Raw genomic sequence first — 25,756 nt, 5'->3', positions numbered from 1 at the left:
CATGTGCGACTTATATATTAAATTAAATTATATTTCACACTGATATCCACTAGAGGGCACTCATTAATCATGGTTAATTAAAGATCAAGATAAATCGTGATTAAACCATATATTAGGTCTATATAATTTGATAACTAATTTTCATAGTTTGAAAGCCTTATTAAAAACTTTAAAAACACATTGTGTGTTCTGCCTTCTATTATTATTATTATTCTTAAAGTTCATAATGAATACATTCTAAAGGCTTTAACTATTCTGAACATTTAAATGTCTGCCTCACACTCGTGTAGCCATCGCCAGAACCTCTGCACGTGGTAGAATCTGTGGAACAGGTCAAATCCTGACTTTATTTTGAGTCATATCCTTGATGAATATTTTAGCAACATGTATTATGCATGCAGGGATTCACACCATGCACTGCAGAGATAATGAGCAAAATAGTTTCAAAAATTGCAGATGTGTTGTTTTTGGAGAAAATGGAGCCATTAGTGCGACATGTTTTCATGTTATTCCCTCAGTATTTTCTTTTATTCCTCTAATTTCAGCTGCTACTTTGTGCATACCTTAAACTAGTTGTCCTACGATTGTTTTGAAGAAGTTAAAGGCTAAACAAACATTTTTCCTCCACTTATTATTTGTTTTTTACACAAATTGACAATTTGTTAATCCAACCTTTTTAGGTTGACATTCTAATTAGGAAGAAAAAAATTTGGTGTTGACAAAACTCAAAAACAAAATAGTAATTATTTCTCAACTGTGACCTGTTTTTGTTTTAATTTTATGATTAGAATAATTTTTATACCAAAAAATAATTGTAGTAATTTTTTTACCGTGAGTCTTCCCTGGTCGAGCACTTTTCCTTGACCTCAGAAGCAGGACTTTCACTGGACACAGCCATGCTGAATCCTCGTGGTTTTATATTAGCCTTCAGTCCAATAATAAAAATAAATAACTGAAGACATAAATCAAGGAGCTGAAGCAATGACAACAAGAAGGGAAATGTCAACAGCAACAAGCAACTGTGAGAAAATCAAACCTTTGTGGTTTTACACGTTCATTTAAATTATTATAATTTTCAACGTAGAAAATGATTTTTTTAGGTGTTGCAAAACCATTGATTTCACTGGAAATGTCTAAGTACAAAACTTCATTTATTAATAAATCATAAAACATTCAAATTATACAGTCCAAACTCTTACAGTATGTACAGTTTCAAATGGTTCAGCCGTGTTTAAAATGACTTTAACTGTCCAGGCTTCTGGACAAAACTTTTCTCTGCACTTTTGAGTCATTGTCTCCAAATTGTCTCTTTACAATACATCCATTGTCAAGGAAGCTGAGCTGAAATGTGTCTCCAGAGGATTGGTAGCAGACTGCAGCCTCTCTTTAGGCATTGACCGGTGTGAACCCACTGGGCTCGCTGACGGACCCTGCATGCCTGTGTCCAGAATATTCCCCAATAAACGAACCGTCCTCGTCGAACTCCCGTCCACCGTCGGCGTAGTCCACCAGGCTGTCTCTGCTGACGCTGTCCCCGGCCGTGTCATTGCCGTTCATGGAACACAAGCTGCCGCCCTTCAGTGGTTTCTCCTCGCTGTCACTGCCATCAACAACAACAGAAAACAATAACCGGGGTCAGTGGTGCAGAGGATACACAGACACGCCGTACACAACATAAAGCAGCTGTTTGAGGCCACACACGTGGCTCCAGACGGCTATAAAACCAAGCACACGCAAACACGAAAATTTGCAAAGAAACACAGGCAACACAGACTAACTGAAACATCACTTGTGCAGCGAATGCTTGGCTGCACAGACAGACACACGGGCTCTCGGTGCAAAAGCAAGTTCTTATGGGGGAACTTGCAGGAAAGGGAGCACAGGGGAGAGGCGGGCCTGGCTCACTACAATCACTTTAGTAATTGCTAATTGCCAAGGCTTCAAGACCAAAGGCAATTTCAAATCTCTTTAGAGCCATGGATGGAAATTGCCAGAGTGCAGAGTGAAAGAGATGGGTGTGTGAACGTGTGTGTGTGTGTGTGTGTGTGTGCAGGCAGAGAAGAAGAGGTGGGGATTGAAGGCTTAGATTGAGAAAAGGAGACGCTAAAAAAGGGGAGTAGAGGTGGGGCATATGCAATCCCAGACAAACAGCCTGTCATTCCCGGTGTTCCCGAAGGGCCCACATGGAGGCTGAGGAGATTAGATGCCAATTTACGTCTGGGCAGCTGGCCAACTTGCAGGTGTCTCACTACAAGACACGGGGTCACCTCAAAACACTGAGGATATTTTTCCTCCCTGTCCTCTTTTTCTAATTCCCCCAACCATCCGTGGTGGCAAACACATTATGTCAGTTTAGAATTCACCTCACAGATTTTCAGGTGGCCAGTGCGTCCGCCGGTGCAGTCGGAGGACCGCCGTTGTTGACACCTGTGTCAACCACAAGCTTGACATTTCCAGCAGATTTTGGTGCAGAAAACGTGTTGAAAGCTGAGGTTACAAATCAGGGTCTCCTTCACAGGGACTTTTTTTTAAACAAACCAATCTCATCTAACCTGTGCCATTTTACCATGCAAGCCACATAAGGTCCGCATTTCAGCTCTTATCAAACCCTTTTTCTCTGACGACTCTAGAGTGCTGAAGATAAGTGGCTGTTATCTAAGAGCAGCTGAAAGCCACCGCCACGGCAGCCCGCCCACAGTGACTTTGAATACAGTGATAAAATTGGGACTGAGAGCGTCTGAGCTGCAGCTCATTTCAGTCCCTGGTCGGGATCCAGCTCAGTCTCAGGTGTTGTCGTAAAAAAAACGGCTTTCACCCAGTCTCGCAATCAGGTGGAGTGAGAAATGGAGGCACATCACAGAAGGGACAGAAGGTAATTAAATTTGTCTTGCCACTGACCCATGCTGACTCAGTTTGGAGGCAGCGAGAGACACTTTAGGAACAAGGTGGAGTTGGTCACGTAACGCTTTGGAGCTAGAGTTGGTTTTATTTAAGTTTAAGCTCGGGGACAGGGAGGGGGGAGAGCTTTAGGTTTAATAAAAGAGTAAACAATAAGAAGCTGGTTGAGAAAATGTCTGCATCACACTGATGGCCGAACCGTGTGACACCTGCCTGTCCTGCAGTGGACAGAGGGACAAAGCAGCGGAGATCTGTCTCTGAAGAGAAATCATCTGAACCGTAATTACAAACTGTCAGCTCCACAGACATGAGGCAAACCAGTGGGTGATCCATTACCTTCGGCCACTCAAAGGGCACCAAACAGAAATCAACAACGTTAGCACCGGGGAGACATCATAGTAAAGCCAAGGCTCCTCTGGGAGACCGGGGGTGTGGACTTTGGCCAGTTGCGGGGGGTGAGGGGTGGGGTGGGGGGGTGTATAAACATTAGCGCAGCTGAAGCCCTCTCTCACCAACTCATACTAATATGACTCCTGCCTGAGGAGCTCCAGAATAAAACAAACCCTTCCACAGAGGGCAGCCGTGACACTGTAGTGTCCACAGTCAGACACAGCCTCATCCTTCCATCCAGTCGTTCGTTCATGTACGGCTCTGGGTGAAGTACAAAACCAACTTATTACATTTTTAAGCTGTGTAATCTATCAATGGCGCCGTAGACACACAAATCATTTTTCATTATTAATAGAATTATAACACCGACGAGAAACGGAGCAGCGCAATTAGCTCCAATTGGGACTAAACCTGTTCTGAATAATATATCGACAATCAGAGCAGACAGAAGAGACGATCCAGGCAGCGCACCCAAACATACACACCTGTGTCACACGCTATCCGCATGTATTCCATCAATTTCACTCATCTGTACCTGGAGCAGCTAAACATTGCATTGAATAGCAATTAACTGCCACTATAAATTTCCTGCCTTCGTCTCTTCGTGAGTCTGTTCATTTACACCGGGCGTCTGCGTTAGAGATGTTACAGACGGTGAGTGTGTGTTCTTTTACAGCAGCATTAAATCAATTTGTACGTCTGCGACGAGAGCTGTTGAAGATAAACGGGTGCCTGGTTACGGTGTTAGCAGACGGAAGCGCTACAGCTGTTGTTACCAGGTATTTATACAGACTGTGTCCAGACCAATCAGTCTGGTATGATCATTGCTTTGGTTATTGTCTGTCAAATGTTCAACATATTTAACAAAGATTTCCATTACATAAAAAAAAAAAACGTATTTTCTGGACTATAAGTCGCACTGGGTTTGCAACTTATATATTAAAATATATAAATTCACATGTTTGTTATTTTCACACTGACAGCCGCTAGAGGGCACTCTAGGCTTGTGTACCAGTATCTGCTACTCCTGTAGCACTGAAAATTTACATGTTCATTATTTTAACACTGACAGCCACTGGGGGCACTCTAGCTGGCTAGTGCGACTTATATGGTTTTTTCATCTTTGTTATGCATTTTTTGGCAGGTGCAACTTATACTTTAGAGCAACTCCAGTCCCTAAAATAGGGTACATGTATGTATGTTGTATTCCAGTCAGTCAAGTAAGGTGAACTGAACAAATATTACATCGGTACGCTTATCATGACATTTTTGGACATTCCTAATTTTAAAACAAAAACAACTAGCATCTAAGTCACAGCCTTGTTGTCATATAAATACATCTTTTTTGTTGTAAATATTGAATGATAAAAAGCACCTTCAGTGTACTAGGTTTACAATCTAGGAAAACATTGAACACTTTACACCATCACAGCTGTGGGTTGAATCCCCAGAATCGCAGACGTTTTAGTTCACCTGAAGAAACAACACTCCATCAAACACAAACCAATGGTAAGGAACAAGCAGTCTAACACAACTAGAGCAACACTTACTTACCCCCCCCGTGCACTCATGCACATAATAGGAATCAAACAGGTAACACACACAGACCACGGATTCCAATACAAAGACAGAGAACGTTGAGCTTCATCTACTGCTCCTAACTACTGGGTGTGATTACCTATCCCATTAACCGCTGGGAACACTGGCTCTCCGTGTGATCCTGCTCGTGAACGCAGGCTTTGCTTTTTGAAAAGGGGAGAGAAAGACATTACTGGTGACACATGAAAAACGAGGGCCTGAGACAGAAATGTTCCACATTTGGGTGTTAAATTAATATTGCCACACCGCAATCTATTTCTAGGAGATAAAAAAAATGTAATTTCACCCAGCACACATTGGCACCGCGGCTTTTCTCCGCGGCAGAAGTAGAAATAGAGCTCACCTGTATTCACAGAAGGTGTCATCATTCATTCCCTGTGACTCCATGTCAGGGTGCAGGTCCTCCTTCTCTTTCACTGCAGGGGGCGGCAAGGCAGACATTTTAGCAGGAGTGTAGAAAGCAGGCAGTACTTTTATCCGTAGGTGTAGTACAGCTGAGTACAGCTGAGTACAGCTGAGTACAGCTGGTGCTGGGATGTCAAACGATCTGTAATGCTTCAACTTCAGCTAGGCTTACTGTAAAGATGACCTGTGTTAGATATCCTGCGATGAAGTAAAGATAAAATAATTCAATAATTAACACTGATGTTCATTTTGAGTCGTGCTGTGTTTTCATTGGTTGAATCCATTTGGTGCCTCACACTAGTCACATTGTATACATTTTTATTAATCAACTAGGGCTGTCAAACAATTAATCACAGTTAATTGTGATAAATTGTATTGCAATTATTAACAATTAATCGTGATTAATCTAGACGAATCATCATTTCTGAATAAGACAGTGCCATGTTTATTCTTGTCTTGCTGGAACAGAAAGACAAATATCAACATGTAAATGTGTTTTTTTTTTTTTATTTGTGACCAACTCAACTGATCAATTTATAATATTTTTTACTCTGATAGAGTTGCTGGTGTTTTAGTCATGACTGTTCATCTTCACAGTGGATTGTAGAACACATCAAGAGCTGCTTTCAAAACTCGTGGTGAAACTTTATTTAAGCTCCTTTCCTCAACAGCATTAATCAGTCTACAGTCTCTCTCGTAATCTGTTTGACAACAGTGTCAGTCAACCTGTCAGCCGTAGACTTGATTATTGCTCTACGCTCGCTGAAGCTGGTCTGACGTAAGTCGGATGTCTCACCTGAATATGAATCCTCCATAAACACATGCAGAGTGTTGAGATGGTATTTTTCTTTTGCCTTGTGTATACTGTGTGTGTCTCGACGTGATTTATGAACATCAACACATCACATTTTTATCTAGTTAATTTCACTAATTAATCAACACATTAAATGTGTTTATTCTTACGGCCCTAAAATAGATAGAATGTGAATCTGTGTGTCACATGCTTCCTGTGACCACTGGGACTGCTGCTGAGTTCAGTCAAGTTTGATCCCATATATAATCAACTCCCGTCCAGGCCTCGCTGATATATTCTCTAAAATGGGGTCACAGTGACTTTGTGGTTCGACCTGTGAAATACAATGACGTCACTCTCAAGAATGTTGGTAATAGATGTAAAGAAAGTCCCTCCAGGGGTGTCAGTGGTATTACACTCAGGAGAGGAGCACAGGCAGATGGGAGTTCTGCTGACATAATGGCTCCAGTCGTGACTGTCACCAGTGTCACGTTGTAAAAAGATACAACCAGCTGGACGGTGTAAGTGTATCATTTGAGCAGGGCGGATTGTGTCTGCCTCAACATATCAGCTGTGTGTAAATATGCTTTAAAAACACTGGTTGCTCTTAGGAAAGAGCAAGAGTCAAAGATTTCTATGAACTGAGCTGCGTGTGTGTGGAGACGAGATCCAAGGAGGGATGATGAAATATTCAGAGCTTCATGTCAAAAGCTTCTGCAGGCAAAAGAATGTGGATGTGGGAAGAACATGGTAAATTTAGGTTAGTGGGGAAAAAAAGCCGAGGAATAAAATTCTTTGTGAGTATCAGTGAATTTGAGTCTTTTCTGCAGAGAAAGTCTGCACAGGTGAGAGACAATAGGGTGTTCATTACATTCCAAAGACACAGGCTTGATGGAGTGCACATGCATTTTCACACCGAGTCAGTATCAGGGCTGGGGCCAGTGGCGCTTTACTCAGGAAGTCAGAAAGAAATGATCATTGTTGTGATTCACTCAGATTGTCTCTTGTATGTTATTAAATTGATTTTTTAAAAACCCCTACTGAATTAAAAAATATTGTCATCCAGTGTCAACAAAGGGCTGGGTTCATCCAATCAGGTGATGAGCTGTCATGGACCCATGACATGCATCAATGTTTCATGTTCTATGGTTCCTTAACCAATTTGCTAATGGAACCTAACAGGTATAACCAAAACATGGAGGTCCAGTAAACATGGTTCAATTTGAGGTGCAGCTCAAGGGCAATAACATATAATCAGCGCCCCCTGTCTTTGAAACGGCATAATTTCTCCTGCAGTGTTGTGTGGAGGCAACCAACATTGTGTGGTTTCTAAATTGACTGAAGTGCTATATATTTTATTTTACTTTTTGTTTAATACTATTCTTATTTACAGAGGATTTTTATTACAGACAATCCATGTGTTTGAAAAAAAATACAAAAAGTTATTTTAAATTTTACTGTTTTTTTGAGAATTTTTTTAATGTGATTTAATTTCGATACAAAAAGTTATTTTAAAGTTTTTTGGAGAATTTTTTTAATGTGATTTAATTTCAAAGATAGTGACAATAAAGTAGATATATTAAAAACATATTATATCCTGGGATATATTTTGTTCCTCCTTCCAAAGTAAAGCGTCAAAGGTGGTCCACCCCCCATGAAAGACCAACTGACCTGTTCCCATGTGACCCTGTTCTTGTCTCTGTCCTGACGGTGCCGTACCTGAATATTTCCCACCTCGGTTTCTCCGCACAAAGCAGGCCATGAGTGCGACCAGGGTGAGAATAGCCACAGCACACATGGTCCCGATAACCCATCCATGGATCGAGGGGTCCCTCTGTTGACCTTCCACGCCTGAGGACAGAAACGTCAGAGGCACAGGGGTCAAAGTTCAAATCAGGACGCCTGTGTATTCCCATCACATGTCCCTCACATTACCTTCAGCTTTGACACTCTACAAGTAAACTACAAGTGGACAGGGATTCAAAAGACTGCGGGGAAATAAACTCACGTTCACCTTTCTCAATATCAATTTGTCATTGACACGGAAAGTTCAGGGATGTTAGAGACAGACACTAAACTGCATCGACTGTGACACCTCTCTGCTCTCACCTTTAAATCGAGTCTGGATAACGTCCTCGTAAATGCTAGTGTTATCAAGCGGACTCTTGGCCGTGAGGCGCACAGTGTACATCGTCCCGGGTATGAGCCCATCAATTATGTGGAAACTTTGAGAAGTGTTTACAGCCTCTGAAATCCGCCAGTTACCATCACCTACACAGCCAAGCACAAGAGGTGCACAAGCAGCAAGGTTGTATATTAATTCATTGATTCATGCTACTGAGTGATGATAGTTAGACCATGGTCCACAGCTCATTCCCAAGTAAATTGGTACACTTCCTTAAAATACAGAAAAGACCACAACCTCTATTTACTACACAACAACACTAATGCATTTGGTAAACACAACACAGTTGTAATCATTAATGCTCTCCAAAAAGACTTGAGACAGAGAAGTAAAGTTTGGATTAGATTGGATTAGCGAGAACCGTTTCCTTTTAGGGCGTAACCATACCAAGGACAAACCAAACATTATTTCGTTTTATAAATGCCATCAACTTTTTAAGGTCGTCGGAGATGGACTGAGAGAGCATCTGTGGTCGGAGCACTCCAACTATTAGCTTGTGTGTGTTGGACTCTATTCCAAAGATGAAAAAGACCAATTTGAGTGAGTCACTAGAGAGAAGAGAGGGGGCGCAACCATGGTTAACCAGTTGCCATGGTAAAAGGTTCTGCACAGAAATTTGCAGATTGATGGCAGGAGTGTTCCAGAAGTGTGTGCACCTGTCTGAAACTGTCTAAAACAGCTGTTTGTCTGGGAATCATTTTGATTTTTTTTTTTTTGTCCAAAATGCTAATTGTTCTTGACAATTTGGCAGCTGGTTTGGTAGACTTGACCTGTTTACACTGGACTGGCCTGACTGCAGTCCAGAGCTGTGTCTTGCTCGAAATACAGTAACTTGTGCATCGTGAAACGGACAATCAGACCACAATGACGGCTGACTGATGAGCACATGAACACGGCATAAATCTCACTTGCAAAACTGTAATTTATGCTATTTATTATTCCCAAATGATGAAAAAGTAATTTTAATAGGCAAATTTGACACTGTCCTGTAGGAATCATTTACTAAATTAGTTCATCTTGGAGCAAACTCAAAATTAAGTATTCATATATTTTTGCTAACTCATTAAGATTCCACTGTTGTTGGAAATTAAGTATTATTATTTTGTGTTTTCATGCCCTTTAAGGAAGTAAAATTAAGTATTCATATATTTTTGCTAACTCATTAAGATTCCACTGTTGTTGTTTTTTTAAACTGTTTAGTTTGTGTTTTCATGCCCTTTAAGGAAGTGTACAAACTGTTCTGTTCAAGTTGGTTCTCAATAGACCCTATTTTAAGCATATTGTGTAACCATGCAAACATCAAGACTAGGAATTTCTCCAGTAGCAATGTACTCAACTCTGAAATTTCCAATCGAGCGGAGAAAGGGAAAGTAGCTTACGGTTATTTACGTGTGCCACATAGAGCTGAGAGTCCTGCTGTGGATCTGTGGTCGTCCAGCTGATATTAGCAAAGGTGTCACTCACATAAGTGCTTACATTCAACAGGACTGGAACTGATAAGGAGAGAAGGAGGAGTAGGAGGGAAATCAAGGAGAATAGAGAACACCGACAGCCAGAGAGGAGAGAAGAAAGGAGACAAGAAAAGAGGATTAGCTGAGGCACAGAGGAGCCGCGTGTAGCTGGAGAACAGTGCAACATGCAACGCCGTTTCAAGATGACAATTCAAAAGACTTAATTGAGCGCAGATAGATTTCATCTCATAACAAGTAGATGTAGAGTAAATGGTTTGGAGTGACATGGCTTCTTTACTTCCTCTGAAAAGCAGGATTCTCCTCCTGCTTCTCTCCCCCCAACCCCACACCCCCGTCAGCAGACATCAGAACTGACGGAGAAGACTCCATGTTTTTTCATTGTTAGTTGAAAAGTTTAGGTAGTTTAAGAACGGGATCACAGGGATGTTACAGGCTGTGCACGAGTGCGAGAGAGAGCTGTATACCTAAAGAAAGATGAGTGGAATTTCCTGGCAAAGAGCCGGGAGAGCAGAGAGAGCAGTTGTAGCCTGGAATCAAAGAGAAGTCTCAGATGTTAGATTTCCATCTACAATGCAGTCAAGTGTAATACTCAATATCGTGAGGACAGCAGGGAGGCAGCAGCGGCAGCCACAGCAGTAGCAGAGGCAGCAGCATTTTTTAGTGGAAGAAATGTATGTCCTAACCTGTCATTGATGAGAATTTTCTGAAACCTGATTTCAATGTGATGGACAGACTTCTGCTAAGGTTATAGGGCAGCTACTAGCAACACCAACACAACTACAACTCTCCATCTCTACCACCACACTACGTCTATTTTGGCAAGTTGCAGCAGCTGCAGGCGATGATACATACTGCTCTGAACAGGGGCCACAGCTGGAGTCAGGGACAAATCTTCAGAGGGATATAAAGAAAATGAAATAACAGCAGAAGATTACAAATATGTGGAGAGCCAGCTTTAAGGTTTTAGAGAAGGACTACACACACACACACACACACACACACACACACACAAATAGAATACAAATTCAAATGTGTGGGCACAGCCTTGTCACGAACAAGCTTGTATAAATGTCTATAAATGTATTTTTTTTACACTACTAAAGTGTAACAAAACATATTGAACTCATGAAATATATGTATGAAAATGTCATCTAGACTTAAGGTCATTAATATAATTAAAAAAAGCTTCTGAGCCTCTGCTACTCTTCTTGTATTACTTTTTTGTTTGGAACACGTCTTAAAATACCATTCGTATTTTATACTCTCCTATAATAATTTTTAAAAGCAAGCATTATTAGGATATACAGTATAGAGATGTAACAAATGACACCGAGTGGGTTATAAGTTAGCATCGCAGACTTATTATTGGAATTAGCAATGCTAATTTATAACCTGGTACTTTTGCAACGTAAGGTTAGAACTGAAGGGTTTTTTTTTTTTACTTTATTCTTATTGTCAGTATCTGATTCACCAAAAGATTTGTCTGTATGGTCAATAAATGCTTTATGAAGTATCTGTAGCAATGCTAGATCAACAAATTTAACTTTCATCGAAAACGTGTGAAGTTAGTTTCTATCAAAACACTGAATCCTGGGCTGATTATAATGTCAAATCTATTCCCCTTTGCTTATTTCAGTGTATTTGTGGTGTAAAGTTTTTCAAACATGGAGTTCGAGTCATCGCCAGATTTTTGGAGGATAACAAGTCGTATATTCAAATGCGCTGCCAGAGTGCAAATAATTGGAGCTGGGTATTTTTGCATAGGTTTTGAGAGATATGCTACTCTGTGCTTTTTATTTGGTAATCCAATGCATCTCTGCTGCTTTTTCATTTCATTAGACCTGATGGAGACATTCTTTCTGTCCCTGGCTGTTAGCTCTCCTCCATCTGTTGTCCTCGCCCTCTTTCTCACTGATCTTTCACAACATCCTTTCTCTAACCCCATTTTGCATTACACCACATCCGAACAAGGACACATTTATACACAAAAAAATGCTAACCTAATTTTCTCCTAACCATCTGAAAACCTGACACCTGTTAATGGTAACTAAATTGCCAAAGCATAAAAGGCTCCTTCCGTAAAAAGGTGAAATCCAGGCAGCACGCAGGGGCTTACTTACTCACATGGCCTATTATTAATTTTTCCTTTTTTCCTGCTGTCAGTCCAGCCCTTCCACATTAATGTCTCTGAATTCATGATGCCCCAGCTCTGTGCTATTGGCATCCATAAATCTACTCTGCTGCATTGTGACTAACATTCCCCGAGGACAGCACTCTGAAACAGAACCATTTTATCTCCCCACTGAGGCCCAGCTTCATATTTACAAACAATGCATCTAATGGCTCTCTGGCCAGATATCCGCCTACAAGATGCAGGGGCTCTCAAAGGGAACATAAAAGGCAGCGAGGAATGAGTAACTTTTATTAAAATATTCAGACATTCAGCATTCACTGTGGACAAACATTACCTCATGTGTTTATTTGGAAGGGATTTCGTGCCAGAATTCTAGCATTTATTACCAGTGTGCTAATAAAAAAATGATACACTAACTCCGTATAAATTCACACAAAATTAAACAAACGCTGTCATCATCTTTCTATTGGTGTAAAAGAAGGATTTCAAGATAATAAATATTGTTGAATATTTATGACTAAACTACGTAGATCAAAAATCGTACCTCCTCAATAACAGACATTGTGTGAGTGGCTAACACATGCGAGAAAATGATTGCTGCTTTTTATTGCTGCTTAACATTGACTTTTAAGAATCATCATTACCATTTTATGGAGCCCCTCAGAGAACAATACTGGTGGAAAAAATAAATTAATTAAATGTTACACAATGGCCTTTTCACTTTGTTAGCATGCTATGTCTAATGAGCGCCCGCAGGAAAAATGAGAATTTTCACTTTTTAAAAACCAAAGCCATTCCAGATACGTCATCAATCAGCTGGGAGATTTCATTAACATATAATTATTTTTCTTCCATCTTTAGCTTTTTAAGCTAATCCGCAGCCAAACAATTTGCAGGTCTCCTGTTTTTCTAGGTTCAAAGCTAGCATTGAACATCAATGTAACCTTAGTACTATTCTGTTTATATTTAAGACTTATATTTATGACTCTTTACAGTCTGTGTAATGTCTTTAATGTATGTGTTCCTGTTGATCCTACAAGAAAGTGCAGAGAAAAGTGCAGAGAAAAGTGCACTATTATAAAAGTGCACACTCTGCCTCACCTCAAGGGGTCGTGCGTGAGCTGACAGGTGCGCTCCAGCTGGCTTCAACAGGCAATCAGCGCCAGGCTGGAGGCAGTCGGTCAAGAACAGCGTGTTTTGTTTGTTTGTTTGTTTGTTTGCTCTGCCTGATCCGACTATTTCAAGAGTAAAACAATTCTCAAAACGGGACTTCCGGTCCAAACAGGAGACCATAAGTGATGGAAGACCAACGCCGGAGTTAAAAGGCTGCTTTAAACTATGGGGCAGAAGAGTCGTTCTTTTCAAATGGAGTGACACAAACGAAAGGACTGGCTGTGTGGCTGTCCTGTATGAAACCACCTTTCCTTGTTTTTTGTTTTGATAACGTCTGGACTAACTCTGGATACTGGGACCTGAAAAACCTGCAAAGAAGCCTGAGCAGACATGAAAGATCAGCCACGCACATTCAGAGTTCGATTTCTTTAAAAACTTTTGGAAATTCATGGATCGATTTGGCATTGGATTAAAAACGGAGACTAAACATTAGTGTCCACAGCGCTAATGTTTAAAAATAAGGAAACAATTAATAAATAATAATAATAATAAGGAAATAAAAAAATGAAGACTTTTACAACCAAGTCAGAGAGCTTTTCGTGGAGAAGCATCGGCGCATGGACTTCATCTGTAAGTAAAGGTAAGGCTAAAAAGTTTTGTTTGTTTGTTTTTTAAATCGCATGAGAGTAAGTAGAAAAAAGTATTTTACATATTGATAGACAGCCTTTGGTTAAAGCACCAGTATTTAAATAAAATAATTAAAAGTCAAAATTTAATTTGTGCTGCACTCATCTCTATACTTTGTTTACAGTAAATATAAATTTCTTAGACACAAGAAGGTGCTCTGTCCATTTGTATAAAAGAAACGTTGTTTGTAGGACAAATATTTTGTGTGTATGTTTGTGTTGGTGTCGTGTAATGCTGATGGATATGAAGCATTACCAGGTGCATGATCTTTTCGGTTCTTACAATTGTAAGTCTGACTCCAGAGGAGTCAGTGCCTCAGCAGCCATGAACCTCACCACACAGCACTGATATCATGAATGTAAACTGGAGGGTATTTAAATGGAAACAGTCAAACACAGAACCGAAAATCTGACAAATAACATTACATGTTTCTTTAGCCTTTCTTTTAGAAAGTTTTTTTTAGTTAACAAAGTACTTCTTATATCTAAGTGTTAACTCTCTAAACACTTCAAAGTTACAGCTTCCACCATCTGTCACCTGCTTTAAGTTAATTATATCCTTAAGTGGTTTCTTTAATATTACAGCAAAAACAGCATTTTTCTTTTCTACCGTCTCTTCTAACTGCGAGGCAGCGTGTGATAACAGTGATTGAAACACTTTCGCTCATGAAAAATTGAGAGCTGATAATAAAACATTCTGACTTTTGTACAGTTTAAGTCAAACTCTGAAAACTCCTCGTCCTTAACTCGACAAATGAACTGAATCGGTGGAACAGAATCGACTGAATCATTCAAACTTTAAAAACACCCACAGTTTTTTAACTTTAGTTCTCAACTTTGCAGTCTGAATCTTTGCTTTCGCACCCTCCCCTTTTAATATTATACTCAATATATACTCAACATTATTGAATTTTACTTGACAAAAAAGGTCAAATTGCTAAAACTGGGAAATTCTGCTTCTCATTAATTGAAGAATGAGTAGAAAAATATTTTTCCAGGGCACGATTACTTTAATGATATCATCGGGGGGAATGTGACAAAATGTTTCTGGTGATTGATCGGCTCTCTCTTTGATGATAAACAATGGTTTCAGGACAATAAATCATTAGCATAGATATCTCTACTTTGTATGAATTATTAAACCGCAACTACCATATCTGTGGCACATTATGCAGCCGGCACTCGAGGGGCTTTCAAATTAATACCATTGGAAATCGGATTAGCAACCCCTTCCCACTGCAGGTAGAAACTGATTCTGTCTACTCACGTCCTGCAGTGACTGTGCTGCTCTCCTGGGCCAGCGGAAGTCCACAACCTGCTCGTGTGCAGGCGCTGAGGCGGAAGCTGTAGAGGCTGCCCTGCTCTAAGCCCTGCAGCTGCCACTGAGTGGTGTCAGGCCCGGTGATGTTCACCTCCTGGGAGTCGGCCATTTCACGTGAGGTCTCATTAACTATAGATGAAGGGAAGCAGAGAGAAGTCAGGTCAGTCTGACATGGTAGTAGTGAGCCAACAGTGGGTAGGTGTGGAAAAAGTCATCAACGTTTTTGTGTCCTGTAATAGGTTAATGTCATGCAACTTCAATGACACTCCACATACGACAAAGGCAGGAGAAAGGAGAGGGAGAAAAAGACAAAGGAGATGAGGAGATGTCACACAGACTCAGGCAGAGCGTAAACGTAGCAGATACATGTCCTGACAGGTGAGCGGAGGAGGAATACATTATGAAGAAAAGCCAAAGAAGATGAAAGGAGCAGATAGAAAGCTCCAGAGAAAGGAGGGGGGCATAAACAAGTGGCTGTGGATGAAAGGGAGTGGAGGAGGAGGAGAAGGAGGAGGCTTATAAAATAATTTCACTATTTTCAAATGTCAGCCCTATTCTTCCATTTCTCTACGTCTGAATTATTAAGGGTTACAAAAATATTTACAGCCAGGCTAATACTGAGTAACACGGTTTGTCTTCCACCCCAAAGGTCAGGGATCGAGTCAAGCTGTGTGACTAAGCCACATTGCAGTCCTGATAAATTAGCAGAGTTGAATCAAGAAGAGTATCCAGCGAGTCAATTGTACAGATTACACTCTGTGGCAACCCCTGAAGACATGAGCGGCTGAAAAAATCATTCTTTTTCTTTTCCACTACAATACTGTAGATCCCACAAATGTTGGCAAAATAGTTTGGTTTCCTTTTCATGGCTGAAGAGTAGAACTGACATTCACACATATTTTATAGGTAAATTATGCTACATCAGATAACAAAATACAAATAGGATTTGTGGATGTTGGGGAGGGTGAGGAGGAGGCAGGTTTAACACATTACAAAGAATACAATTGAACTACGTCAAATAATCATGTCAGAGTATTTTCTTAGCGTGAGTCACTAAAAATTAAAGACGCTGTGTTTAGCTGTAATGACTCCACCCTTTGTCTGTATTTTCTTTTTTTTTAACTAGTGAAAACAGACCAAGTAGATAATGAGCTTCTGGTTAATCCAAAGAAAATGAATAAGTAATGCAGAAGGGTATTAGGAGACAGGACTAGCTTACCCTTGGTGGAGACTGAATATTGAATATTTTTTTGTTGTACTTGATGATGTGAACTTCAGTGAATCTGTGAAGTGCTTAAATACTTTACTTTGTTCCATAAGAAAGGGACTGTTTCTGTAGCCAGATATTATGAGCTCATTTATAACCTGTCCTGGGGAAGTCCCCATGTTATTGTTCATGGATAAGTCAGACTCTGGATTTATGAAACATAGATGTCTGTTATATCTCTGGGGATGGGGCTCCAGATTATGTAAAACAATTTAAAAAGAGTTGAATCACAAAAACTGGAGGTTTCTGTTGCTGTACGACAATAAGAAACTCTTCTGTCTTGCTTTGCTCAGCTCAGCTTTGCTAGGCTCAGCTTTTATAACATTTTTGCCCCTCATGGTTGGAAGTGAAGACCTCCACAAAACATTCAAACTATTTTTAGTTGGCCAACAGTATCACCAACCCAGCTGGTTTATCGGTGGTTAATCTTCCTGGGAATTTCACTGCAATTCCTTGCTGGCCATGGTGCTTGGCGGTGGCAGAGTCGGGGCTGGCTACCATCTGTGCCCGCTCATTAAGCACCTCCTGGCCTGTACACGAAGAAGGCCATTATTACATATTTGTAATGAGGGTATATAGTTCTTTTATCTGGTGGATGTTCACTTATCACCTTAAGAGTTTTCATACAGTACAGACGTCATACTCCATCTATGTTATAGAACAGTCTCACTCTCCTGTTCAACAGAACAGGAGCTATTTATTAATAGAAGCTCAATCGAAGCATTAAGAGGAATGTTATATGAAGAAGTGCAGAAGCAGCAGGAGGGTTGCAGTAAGAAGAAAATAAAAGTTGGAGACGGGAGGGGGGGTGGAAATAGTAGCAATCGTAGGCAGAATAACATATCACCAAACATGTATAATAGATCAAACAACCATATGTGTGCAGACAACTACGCTGGTGTCAGGCCTCATGTTCAAAAGAAGGTATGGTGAATAATATTCTGGTCTGTTAGACCTAATATGCTAAGTCTGGGTTTTTCTCAGCACAGAACGCTGTATGCTTCATATGTTTATGAATCTAAATATATCATGGAACTTGCTGTGTAAGAAGTCAATGAAAAATCTGAACCGCATGCATCTTACAATTTCATATTTTATTCATTTCAATTTACATATGACCAAATTGCCAACCATTCTAATATGTTAAAGGGAAAACGGCGGCGTGTTCATTAGAGTACTACGTGTGAAGGAGCAGAGCAGAGAAAGCGAGAGTGGCGCAGACTGTGGGGGTGTTGATGGAGACAGCGGCGGGCTGACTGACAAAAGATTTCTGAAATGTCAGCTAGTATAGGCTTGGAAAACAGGGGAAATGGGATGAAAGACCACTTACTCATCCACCCTTACCCATCCAGCTGTACTGAAGGGGTGACGACTGACGTGACTCGAGAAAGGAGGACAGTTGCATCACAAAAAAATAACCAGGACAAAGGCTCAGAAATGAGGACACATTCAGAGTATTCGCAAAGAGAAATGTGAAAAGTGTAGCTGGGTTGAAGGTGGAAGGGTTAATGCACGAGACTAGACTGGAAAGTAATGGTCATTTATTAACTTGAAAGAAAATGGCAGTAGTAGAAATATAGGCCTGTTAGACTGGTTAGACTGGCATAAATTGCTTGTCCATTAGTCCCGTCCACGGTTCAAAGGCTTGGAACCTGTGGAGTCCAGAATCATTCGTCTGTCAGTCACAGCAGCCTCAGAGATTACAGGGCTATTTTTAGACGTGAGGGTTATTACCTATATTTGAGGAAACAGGTGTCTGAGAGTTGAGAGATGAATACGAGTTCAGCACAAGTTCACAAGTGCATTACAAAAGTACAGATGTAGGCTAGAAATGCATTTGTGAAGAGTGTTTGTGTGGGTTTTAAATCACTGTTTACTTTGAACTTTTGACCTATTGTCCTTACTTTCCCTTAAAAATATTCACTACAACATTTCTGTCAGCTTTTTTAGCATTGTTGTTTAAATTTCAAAATTTGAATTGCACATTTTTCGTTTTTGTACTGCTGTGTTATGTTGAAATAATTTGCTTGTTTTACAGTATATCATATTGGTTTTTTTTTTTTGTTTGTTTTTTACCATTACAGCATATGTATTTGTCAAGATTTAGTCATTGCTGGTTAATACTAAAGTAACATTTGATTTATTGATTGCAATCAGTATATAATATAAAATAACTTGACAACACTGTATTACTAAACTAAAAAAACCACACAAATTCAGCTGGGGCAAAATGCTATCACCTTGTTCCTAAATGACTCCACTGCACCACTGCTTTACATAGTAGTTTTGGGTCTATTTTGTTTTTATAAGAAGGTGTTTTCTGACAGTCCTCTGAATTTGCACCATAAAGTAGATACTGTTAAAGAAAAACCCTGCAGTTCAAGGGATTCTAAGATAAAAACACTTTTGGGAACTTTTAAACCACAGTTCAATGTTATCAGCACAACATACAGCGGCTTTTACAGACTGGGGTGTGTTGTTCAGTGTTAAACACTGCCACCTAGTGTTTGGTACACCAGACATAGATAAAGTGACTGGGTTGGTGTCCTGCAGGTCTTTATTTACTGGGACAGTGAGTAAACATGGTGTGTACTTACGGAGGTGGAACTGCAGTAGATAACCAGTCAGGACGCCGTTTGTCTCCAGCGGTGGTCCCCACACCAGCAGAATGGAGTCCCTCTGAGCATTGGAGGCAGTGAGGACAGGCACTAGTCCAGGAACTGAGGGAAAATGAAAAAATGAAATGTTGTTAAGAACTGTCAGCTGTGCAGATGTGTTTCTCTAACAAGACTACGTTAGAACATCTGTCAGTTCAGAATAACACTAAAAAGTATGTTTCTACAAAGTGATACTACAAAAAAGGAGTTTTTCTGTGAACTTTTTGATATCAATAATGGCAAACCGAACCTTGTTGTTACAATGTTTCTTTAAACAATATAAATATTGAATACGTGAGACCATTCAAATGTCTATTTAACATAACATTTAATGCTTTTATATACAAGACCTTGTAAATAATCCATAAAATTATAACTATTATAACTATAATTGTTGTGTACCGTGCTGTATTAATCAGCAAGAATACTAACATCTCTCTGTACTTTCACAACAGAGGGCTTTGCAGTGCAAACTTAGCACCACTTGCAGGCCAATCAAGGAACTATATGTCCAATGTCAGACGCATTTAAAACATTTGTTTGCGCAGGTGTGTAATATTGCGCTCGGTTCGCCTCACCTCCCTCCGTGGTGTTGAAAGTAACTGGATCGCTGCTGGGCCCGTTGCCCTTCTTGTTGTAAACGTTGACCGTGAGTGTGTACTCTGAGAAAGGTTTGACTCCTGGCACTTCGGTGTTACTCCTGTTCCCTGGGAAGGACAGAGACTGGTGGATGTCTAGGATCCTGTTGGGATCAAGCAGACTCCGCCGACGTGACCAGTGCACCTGTTAAGGGGATGAAAAGTTTTAGCACCAGTCTGGTTAAAGAACTCAGAAAAGGACAAAAATATAGGGGGAGTATTTACTGCAGAAATAACTATAATAAATAAGAGTGTATTGGATCTATTCACTTGTAATGAAGAAGTCAATTATGGCTTATATACTGTGAACATGATGATGCATCAGTATTGTAGGTGTTGTCTCACTTCTGTTATTTTTGTTTAATTAGTACATCCTGTCATAAAGTGACATCAAAGTGTAAAAGAGCATCATATTCACAGCTGACATCACAGAAGTGAAGAAGCAGGAAGGTTGCACTTATCGTTTATGATTTATGCTATTACCATGAGATCCAACATTTTCCTGAAAACGTAATTGTCCAACTGAATTGTTTTTGACTCTGAATTGGTGTTTTTTATAAATCACGATCCCATACATATAGAGTGTAGGTCACAATATAGACATGACTGGGATTACTGGGACAGGAGTTCAAGAAACAAAACTGAAGAAGTCACTTAGGCTGTGACTTATCAAGAGAAATGGTGAACATTGATATTAAGTCACTGAATATAGTCCTCACATCCAAAAGAGTTTCAGCAGTTCTAGCCAGCAGCTGCCCTGAGGTGACAGACGTCTGTGATGTATACAGTCTGTGATCACAGTACAGTTACCTATACAACCTTTAATATTTTACACCGTTATTTTTAGCACTGCTCTTAAATATGTATCTCTTAGAATTCAGGATCATTTGCTGTTGCGGAAATCACATCATCAACGTTTGTCTCACTTCATAAAAACTCCATTTGCACATAAACGACTTGTTTGAAATGGAACATAAAATAATAATGCAGTAAAAAGACGACTGGTCCTTGGAGTCTGTCTTTACTTATGACACAATAAAAACAGGTGACTGAGAGCTAGTGAGGCAAGGAATCAGCATAATGTGCAAATGGGAATAAAGACGGGTTAATATACTATATAAACAAATGCCAGCCAATTATCTGAAGGGTAATACTTACTATGTAGCCGCCGAGATGACCTCTGACTGTAGCAGCTGGAACTGGGGTCCAGCTGACTCTTAGGATGGTGCTGTTCACCACCTCCACTGCTACGTTCTTTGGTGCTGATGTAGGGACTAAAATACAAAAGGGCAAAGGTCAAAAGCGGGGTCTCTAACTCTACTACAAAAGGGTGATTCATGGAACCCCAACATCAAAATAGTCTTAAAGGCAGTATTTGTTTTGGAAGAGGAACAAATAATGTGCTCACTGGCTAAAAATACTTAACGCAGTAAAAGCAGTTAACAAGGTCACCCTCCAGACAGAGAGTGACAGGTTCAAATCCTGGTTTGACCTGTGGCCTGTTAGCAAATAGTTTCTCATGGTCTCCTCTGCACGTGACCTAACCCTTTTTAACACGGGAATCACTGCTGACTTAACTGGTACTGTAGTACTATAGCAGTGATCCCCAGCCACTGTGCTGTGGTGCCGTCAGGAGATGATTCTATTTGTACTGTGTTGAAATCGATGACATATTTACACCTTGACATTTGTCTGAGTCCTTTAATTTGACAGTGGCAGGCAGAGTCATTAAAAACAAATAAATTAAAACAGACATAGCTATAAAAACTAAAAAAGAGTACTGTGGGATTTTCTTTATGTAAAATGCGCCAAGGTTCAGAATGGGTTGGGAAACTCTACTCCAGTACATAGTGACCACAGGAACTACAGTACATGTATGGGAAAAGAATGTGTGTCGCATCTCAGGAGGCCAACAGTGCTAACTGCGATCTGTCACCTCTCTGACAACGTTTGAGGCAGGTGAAAATTAGACATGGCCTGTCTTCTGTATAAGCCATCTGCTAACTCTAAAAAGGGGGGGGGGGTCACCAGCACAGGTAATAACCATTCACAGAAAGAAAGCACAGAAAAAAACCTAACCTGACACGTTTTCCAGTGGACAATGCCAGATAAAAACTAAAAACGTGATAAATACAAAAAATATCAAACAACTGTATAACACGGTTTTATGGACATTTCTTACAAGAAGTAACACATTATCACATTAATTGATTGTGAAGATTACTTAGATTTTGAAAGTTAATAAATCTCAATTAATCATGATTAATCATGTTTGATCCACAGCTATTCTGTGATTAATCAGATCCAAAACATGTCAATTCTTTGACAGCTCTAATATTTGTATATGCTTTACTAACATATATATATATACTAGAGAAATACATGGCTGAGTACTTTGGTCTCCAACTCACCATCCTCTCCGGAGTAACCCGTAACAACTTTAGGTTCAGGGCCCCAGCCCAGGCTGTTCCTGCTCTGAACTTTGACCTCGTAGGGCACAAATGTGGTTGTGTTCTTCACAACAAAGCTGTGTCTTTTAACCATGTGTTCCTTCCACTGATCGTCCACACCCAGTCTCCTGTAGCTCACCCTGTACTCCAGGCCTGGACCGTTGTGTTCTATAGGCATCAGCGGCTAAAACAGGAGAATACTCTGTGGGTTTAGTATTCACTAAAGAGTTTTTCATAATGTAATGTGTGCTTTAAAGTCCTCCATCATCTACCTCCCAGGTGATGTCCATTTGGTGAGGAAGAACACCTTGGATTTTGATGTTCTCTGGGTTTCTATCAGGAGCTGTGGAACACCAGATGAAGTCAGCGTTAGTCAGGTTTACCAATGTGACAAAGCTGCATGACTTCACATCCAACACATAACCTCAGTGGAAATGGTAATAGAAGGGAGCGGGCCCTACCAGCAGGGGGTGTTTTGTATCTCTCAGTGGGCTCACTGGGGGGCCCAGGCCCAACAGCATTAAGAGCATAAACTCTGAACTGATAGTTAATGTGTCCTTGTAGAGCCAACTCCACTGTTGCCTGGTTACCAGCAACTTTCTGCAGCTTTTTCCACCTGCCAGGGTCCCACTGACTCTCCTCGTACTCCACCACGAATTCTGCACTCACACAAGAGAAGAGAGGGAACATATTTAGACAATAGCATGTTTAGTTATCAAAATGTCACAATCATAGAGAGAATGTAAACATATTTTAGCCCTGAGTTTCTGCTAAAACAGTAACAAAGACTCTGGCCTGAGGACCATTAGCAGCACTAAGATATGGGCCGGGCTGTATTTCTGAAAATTAATTTTTAATGACCTATCATCGGTGGTGGATCTTTTATCTTCTTTGCTCCTGTGAAATATGTTTCCAGTTAAAAATTCTAGATATTTTTAGGGCAGTTTAATCAATTTTTGAATCCATATTTATCTACCTCAGTACAACCTTGAAGCAAACACTTGTATTTAATATGGTTTTCCCTTATAATTATTATAACTTTTAGCCATATTTTAGTGGCTTCTTTTGGCTAATTTTCTTAAAAACCTACACATATTTTAATTGTTCTTCGTGTTTCAATTTAGTTTGCGTTTTATTCTACATTTAATCTTAAACTAATGAGGACACTTAAAACAAATATAACAAACATGTCTCCAGTTGGAAATCAACCTTAGGGAAATGACCTGAACAATGAGAATGTAAAAAGTAATGCAACTACTCATAAAGTGCCACAATGTAGAAAGCAATAAAAAGTGAAAAACACTGAAGTAAAATTATAGCTCTGAGTGTGTATTAAATAATGAGTCTTCATAAATGGCCCACATTTTAATTAACTTCTCACTGTGGAGAAAGGAATCAACTGTTTATCATGTAGAGAAGTGAATAAAACAGGGAGTGATTTAGGACGCACACTCGTAGCTTTTGACACAGAATCCAAAGTGAAATAATTGAATGTAATGAATATTTATGCACATGTTCACCTGGTACTGGGCCAAGATGACGCTGTTATTGTTAATGGGGAGCGACTGTGCTCATTTCCTGCTCCTGAGTGCAGCCGTGTGTGTTTTAGTTTTCTTTTTTTACAATATCCATATTTTTAAGTGTTGGTTAGTAGATCGTGTTAATTAAAAAAGATTTTTAAAGACATTTTCCTCTGAATAAGGTTTGAAAAAAGCTGGTACTAGCAACTTATTTTTACATTAGTGACTGCTTTTAAAATAATATTATTTTGAGTGAGTGACATTGACTCTTATGTACAGAATTTGAGTTCCGACTTACAGCGAATTTTGAGTTACATCGCGCCATAGAAATAGAACCCCAACATAAGTCAAGGACCCTCTGGATATCATCATTTTTGTATTTGAGTTTTTTTTATGTGTTACCTCTTAAATGTTTATGAGAGATACACATTTGAAGTCAAAAGGTTCTACATTCTAAAACAGTCACTAACTCTCAGAGGCTCAAAAAAATAATTTCACTTCACCCTCATCTCCTCTCTCAGCAGGAGAGGGCCTTAAACTGGCTACAGTACGACAGGAACACTTTCTGCAGCTAATGACATTCATGTTCTTCTTCAGTTAAAACTGTATCATAATTAAATTACTTTATAATTGCATTATAATTAGCCAATAATTACACCATTAGGGGGGTTGTAAACTGTGACAACTGCTGCTCACAACAGTGCAGATTATTATAAACAGCTGTTAATTAATAAGAAGAGGAGAGTGAAGACTCGGGGTTAATGCCTCAAACTCTACCTGTTACTGAGCTGTTGTGGTCGATCCCAGGTACCCACGTCAGGACCACGTTCCTGGGATTTGTGGCTTCGGAAACCTGCAAATTCTTCGGAGCATCAGGAACATCTACAGCACAGAAAATCAGACAGAAATATTTAGTTAGAAATGAAGTAAAGAGCTGAGAAATGTGTCATTAATGTAATGACTGTGTACTGGTACCTAGTACAGTAACATATGCAGTGGCACTGTCCTCGTCCAGACTGGTTCTGGCAGTGCACGAATAGGTTCCCTCATCAGTGAGGTTCACACTCATGATCTGCAGCGTTCCATCCTCCACGAAGTATCTGTGAAGTAGAAATTATACAGCTGTACCACTGTGAACGGCCCCTCGTTTCTCCAGGGTGGGACTGTGATGATGATAATGATGATGATGATGATTTTTTAATTTTATATAAACAAAAAACAACCTTAAGTCAAAGCAGTGTGTGGAGTAAATCTAACCCACCTGGAATGTTCCTCAGTAGGGAGCGGTATTTCTTCTCCGTTCTTTGTCCATACCACCTCAAAAGTACTCTGCAGACTCCTGTCGTAGTCTGCCCGGCACATCAACTGTGCTGTGGTTCCACTGACGACCTGCATGTCCTCAGGTGGACTCACTATTTTTGTAGGGTCTAAAGGTGGCATGAAAACACGACATTAGAAAAGGATTCATTTATCGTGAATGAATCATACAAACTATAAAATCATAGGTGTAGTGCAGTGTGCTAATGAGTGACTAAGTGTGGGGTCGATAACAACTTCAGATGTACTCATTCGAGTCATGATGGAAATATATTTAATGAACTGTCAGTACAAGTAGAAAATAAAACTGACAGAATAACCGCAGCACAGCGTGGTGAACTGTAATAAGGAGAAAAGGCCTTCAGCCGGCTGTATCTTCAACCTGCAGGTTTCAGCTGTAACCACATAACCACAGTGGATTTTGAGGTTGGGGCTTTGAGCTAAATCCTTTTATTGAACGTCTGACCTGCAACACCACCACACTTTTATTGATTGGATTTGGTCAGTTTACCTTTGTGGAGAAAAGCTGCTTTCTTCTCACACACTCTATTATTTGGGTGAACTGGCCCTGTAATGAATGATTCTGTGCAATGACTTGCTCAAAGAGAAGAGTATGATTTTGTATCATTTCTGCTGAGATACCTTTCACCTCCAGCACAGCGGTGACGGATGACTCCCCCTCTGTATTAAAGGCAGTGCACACATATTCCCCACTGTCGCCTTTTTCTGCTCCGCTGATTTGCAAAGATCCATTCTGGAGAGGAAAAAATCGTTCTTCCTTGACAGTTTCTGCAGAATCATCTCTGGCCCTGGGAGAGTATGCACACAGCATAACTAACAGTGCATATGCAGACAGGGTCATATTTATTAGAACTTTAGCCTGAAGTTTCACCGGAGAGAGCGTTCACTTT

At 40.1% G+C, this 25,756-nt stretch overlaps 1 protein-coding gene across 1 annotated transcript in view; it reads right to left on the bottom strand.

The window, feature by feature from the left end:
* Positions 1-853: 853 nt before the first annotated feature.
* Positions 854-25,756, bottom strand: part of chl1a (cell adhesion molecule L1-like a) — a 50,936-nt gene continuing 26,033 nt past the window's right edge. Inside the window, exons 13-29 of the mRNA XM_017035971.2 lie at positions 25,488-25,654; positions 24,790-24,955; positions 24,504-24,628; positions 24,306-24,410; positions 22,470-22,667; positions 22,281-22,351; positions 21,970-22,192; positions 20,717-20,832; positions 19,499-19,703; positions 18,861-18,983; positions 14,943-15,125; positions 10,595-10,633; positions 9,650-9,763; positions 8,195-8,356; positions 7,757-7,936; positions 5,231-5,303; positions 854-1,600 (exon numbers count right to left, since the gene is read on the bottom strand). Coding sequence (XP_016891460.1) covers positions 1,387-1,600; positions 5,231-5,303; positions 7,757-7,936; positions 8,195-8,356; positions 9,650-9,763; positions 10,595-10,633; positions 14,943-15,125; positions 18,861-18,983; positions 19,499-19,703; positions 20,717-20,832; positions 21,970-22,192; positions 22,281-22,351; positions 22,470-22,667; positions 24,306-24,410; positions 24,504-24,628; positions 24,790-24,955; positions 25,488-25,654 — 2,464 coding nt within the window. The 3' untranslated portion in view covers positions 854-1,386. The remainder of the gene's footprint in view (positions 1,601-5,230; positions 5,304-7,756; positions 7,937-8,194; positions 8,357-9,649; positions 9,764-10,594; positions 10,634-14,942; positions 15,126-18,860; positions 18,984-19,498; positions 19,704-20,716; positions 20,833-21,969; positions 22,193-22,280; positions 22,352-22,469; positions 22,668-24,305; positions 24,411-24,503; positions 24,629-24,789; positions 24,956-25,487; positions 25,655-25,756) is intronic.

Source organism: Cynoglossus semilaevis, chromosome 10 (assembly GCF_000523025.1).
Source record: "Cynoglossus semilaevis isolate Cse_v1.0 chromosome 10, Cse_v1.0, whole genome shotgun sequence".
Classification (NCBI taxonomy): Eukaryota; Metazoa; Chordata; class Actinopteri; order Pleuronectiformes; family Cynoglossidae; genus Cynoglossus; species Cynoglossus semilaevis.
This window is presented reverse-complemented; position numbering and strand designations above follow the sequence as displayed.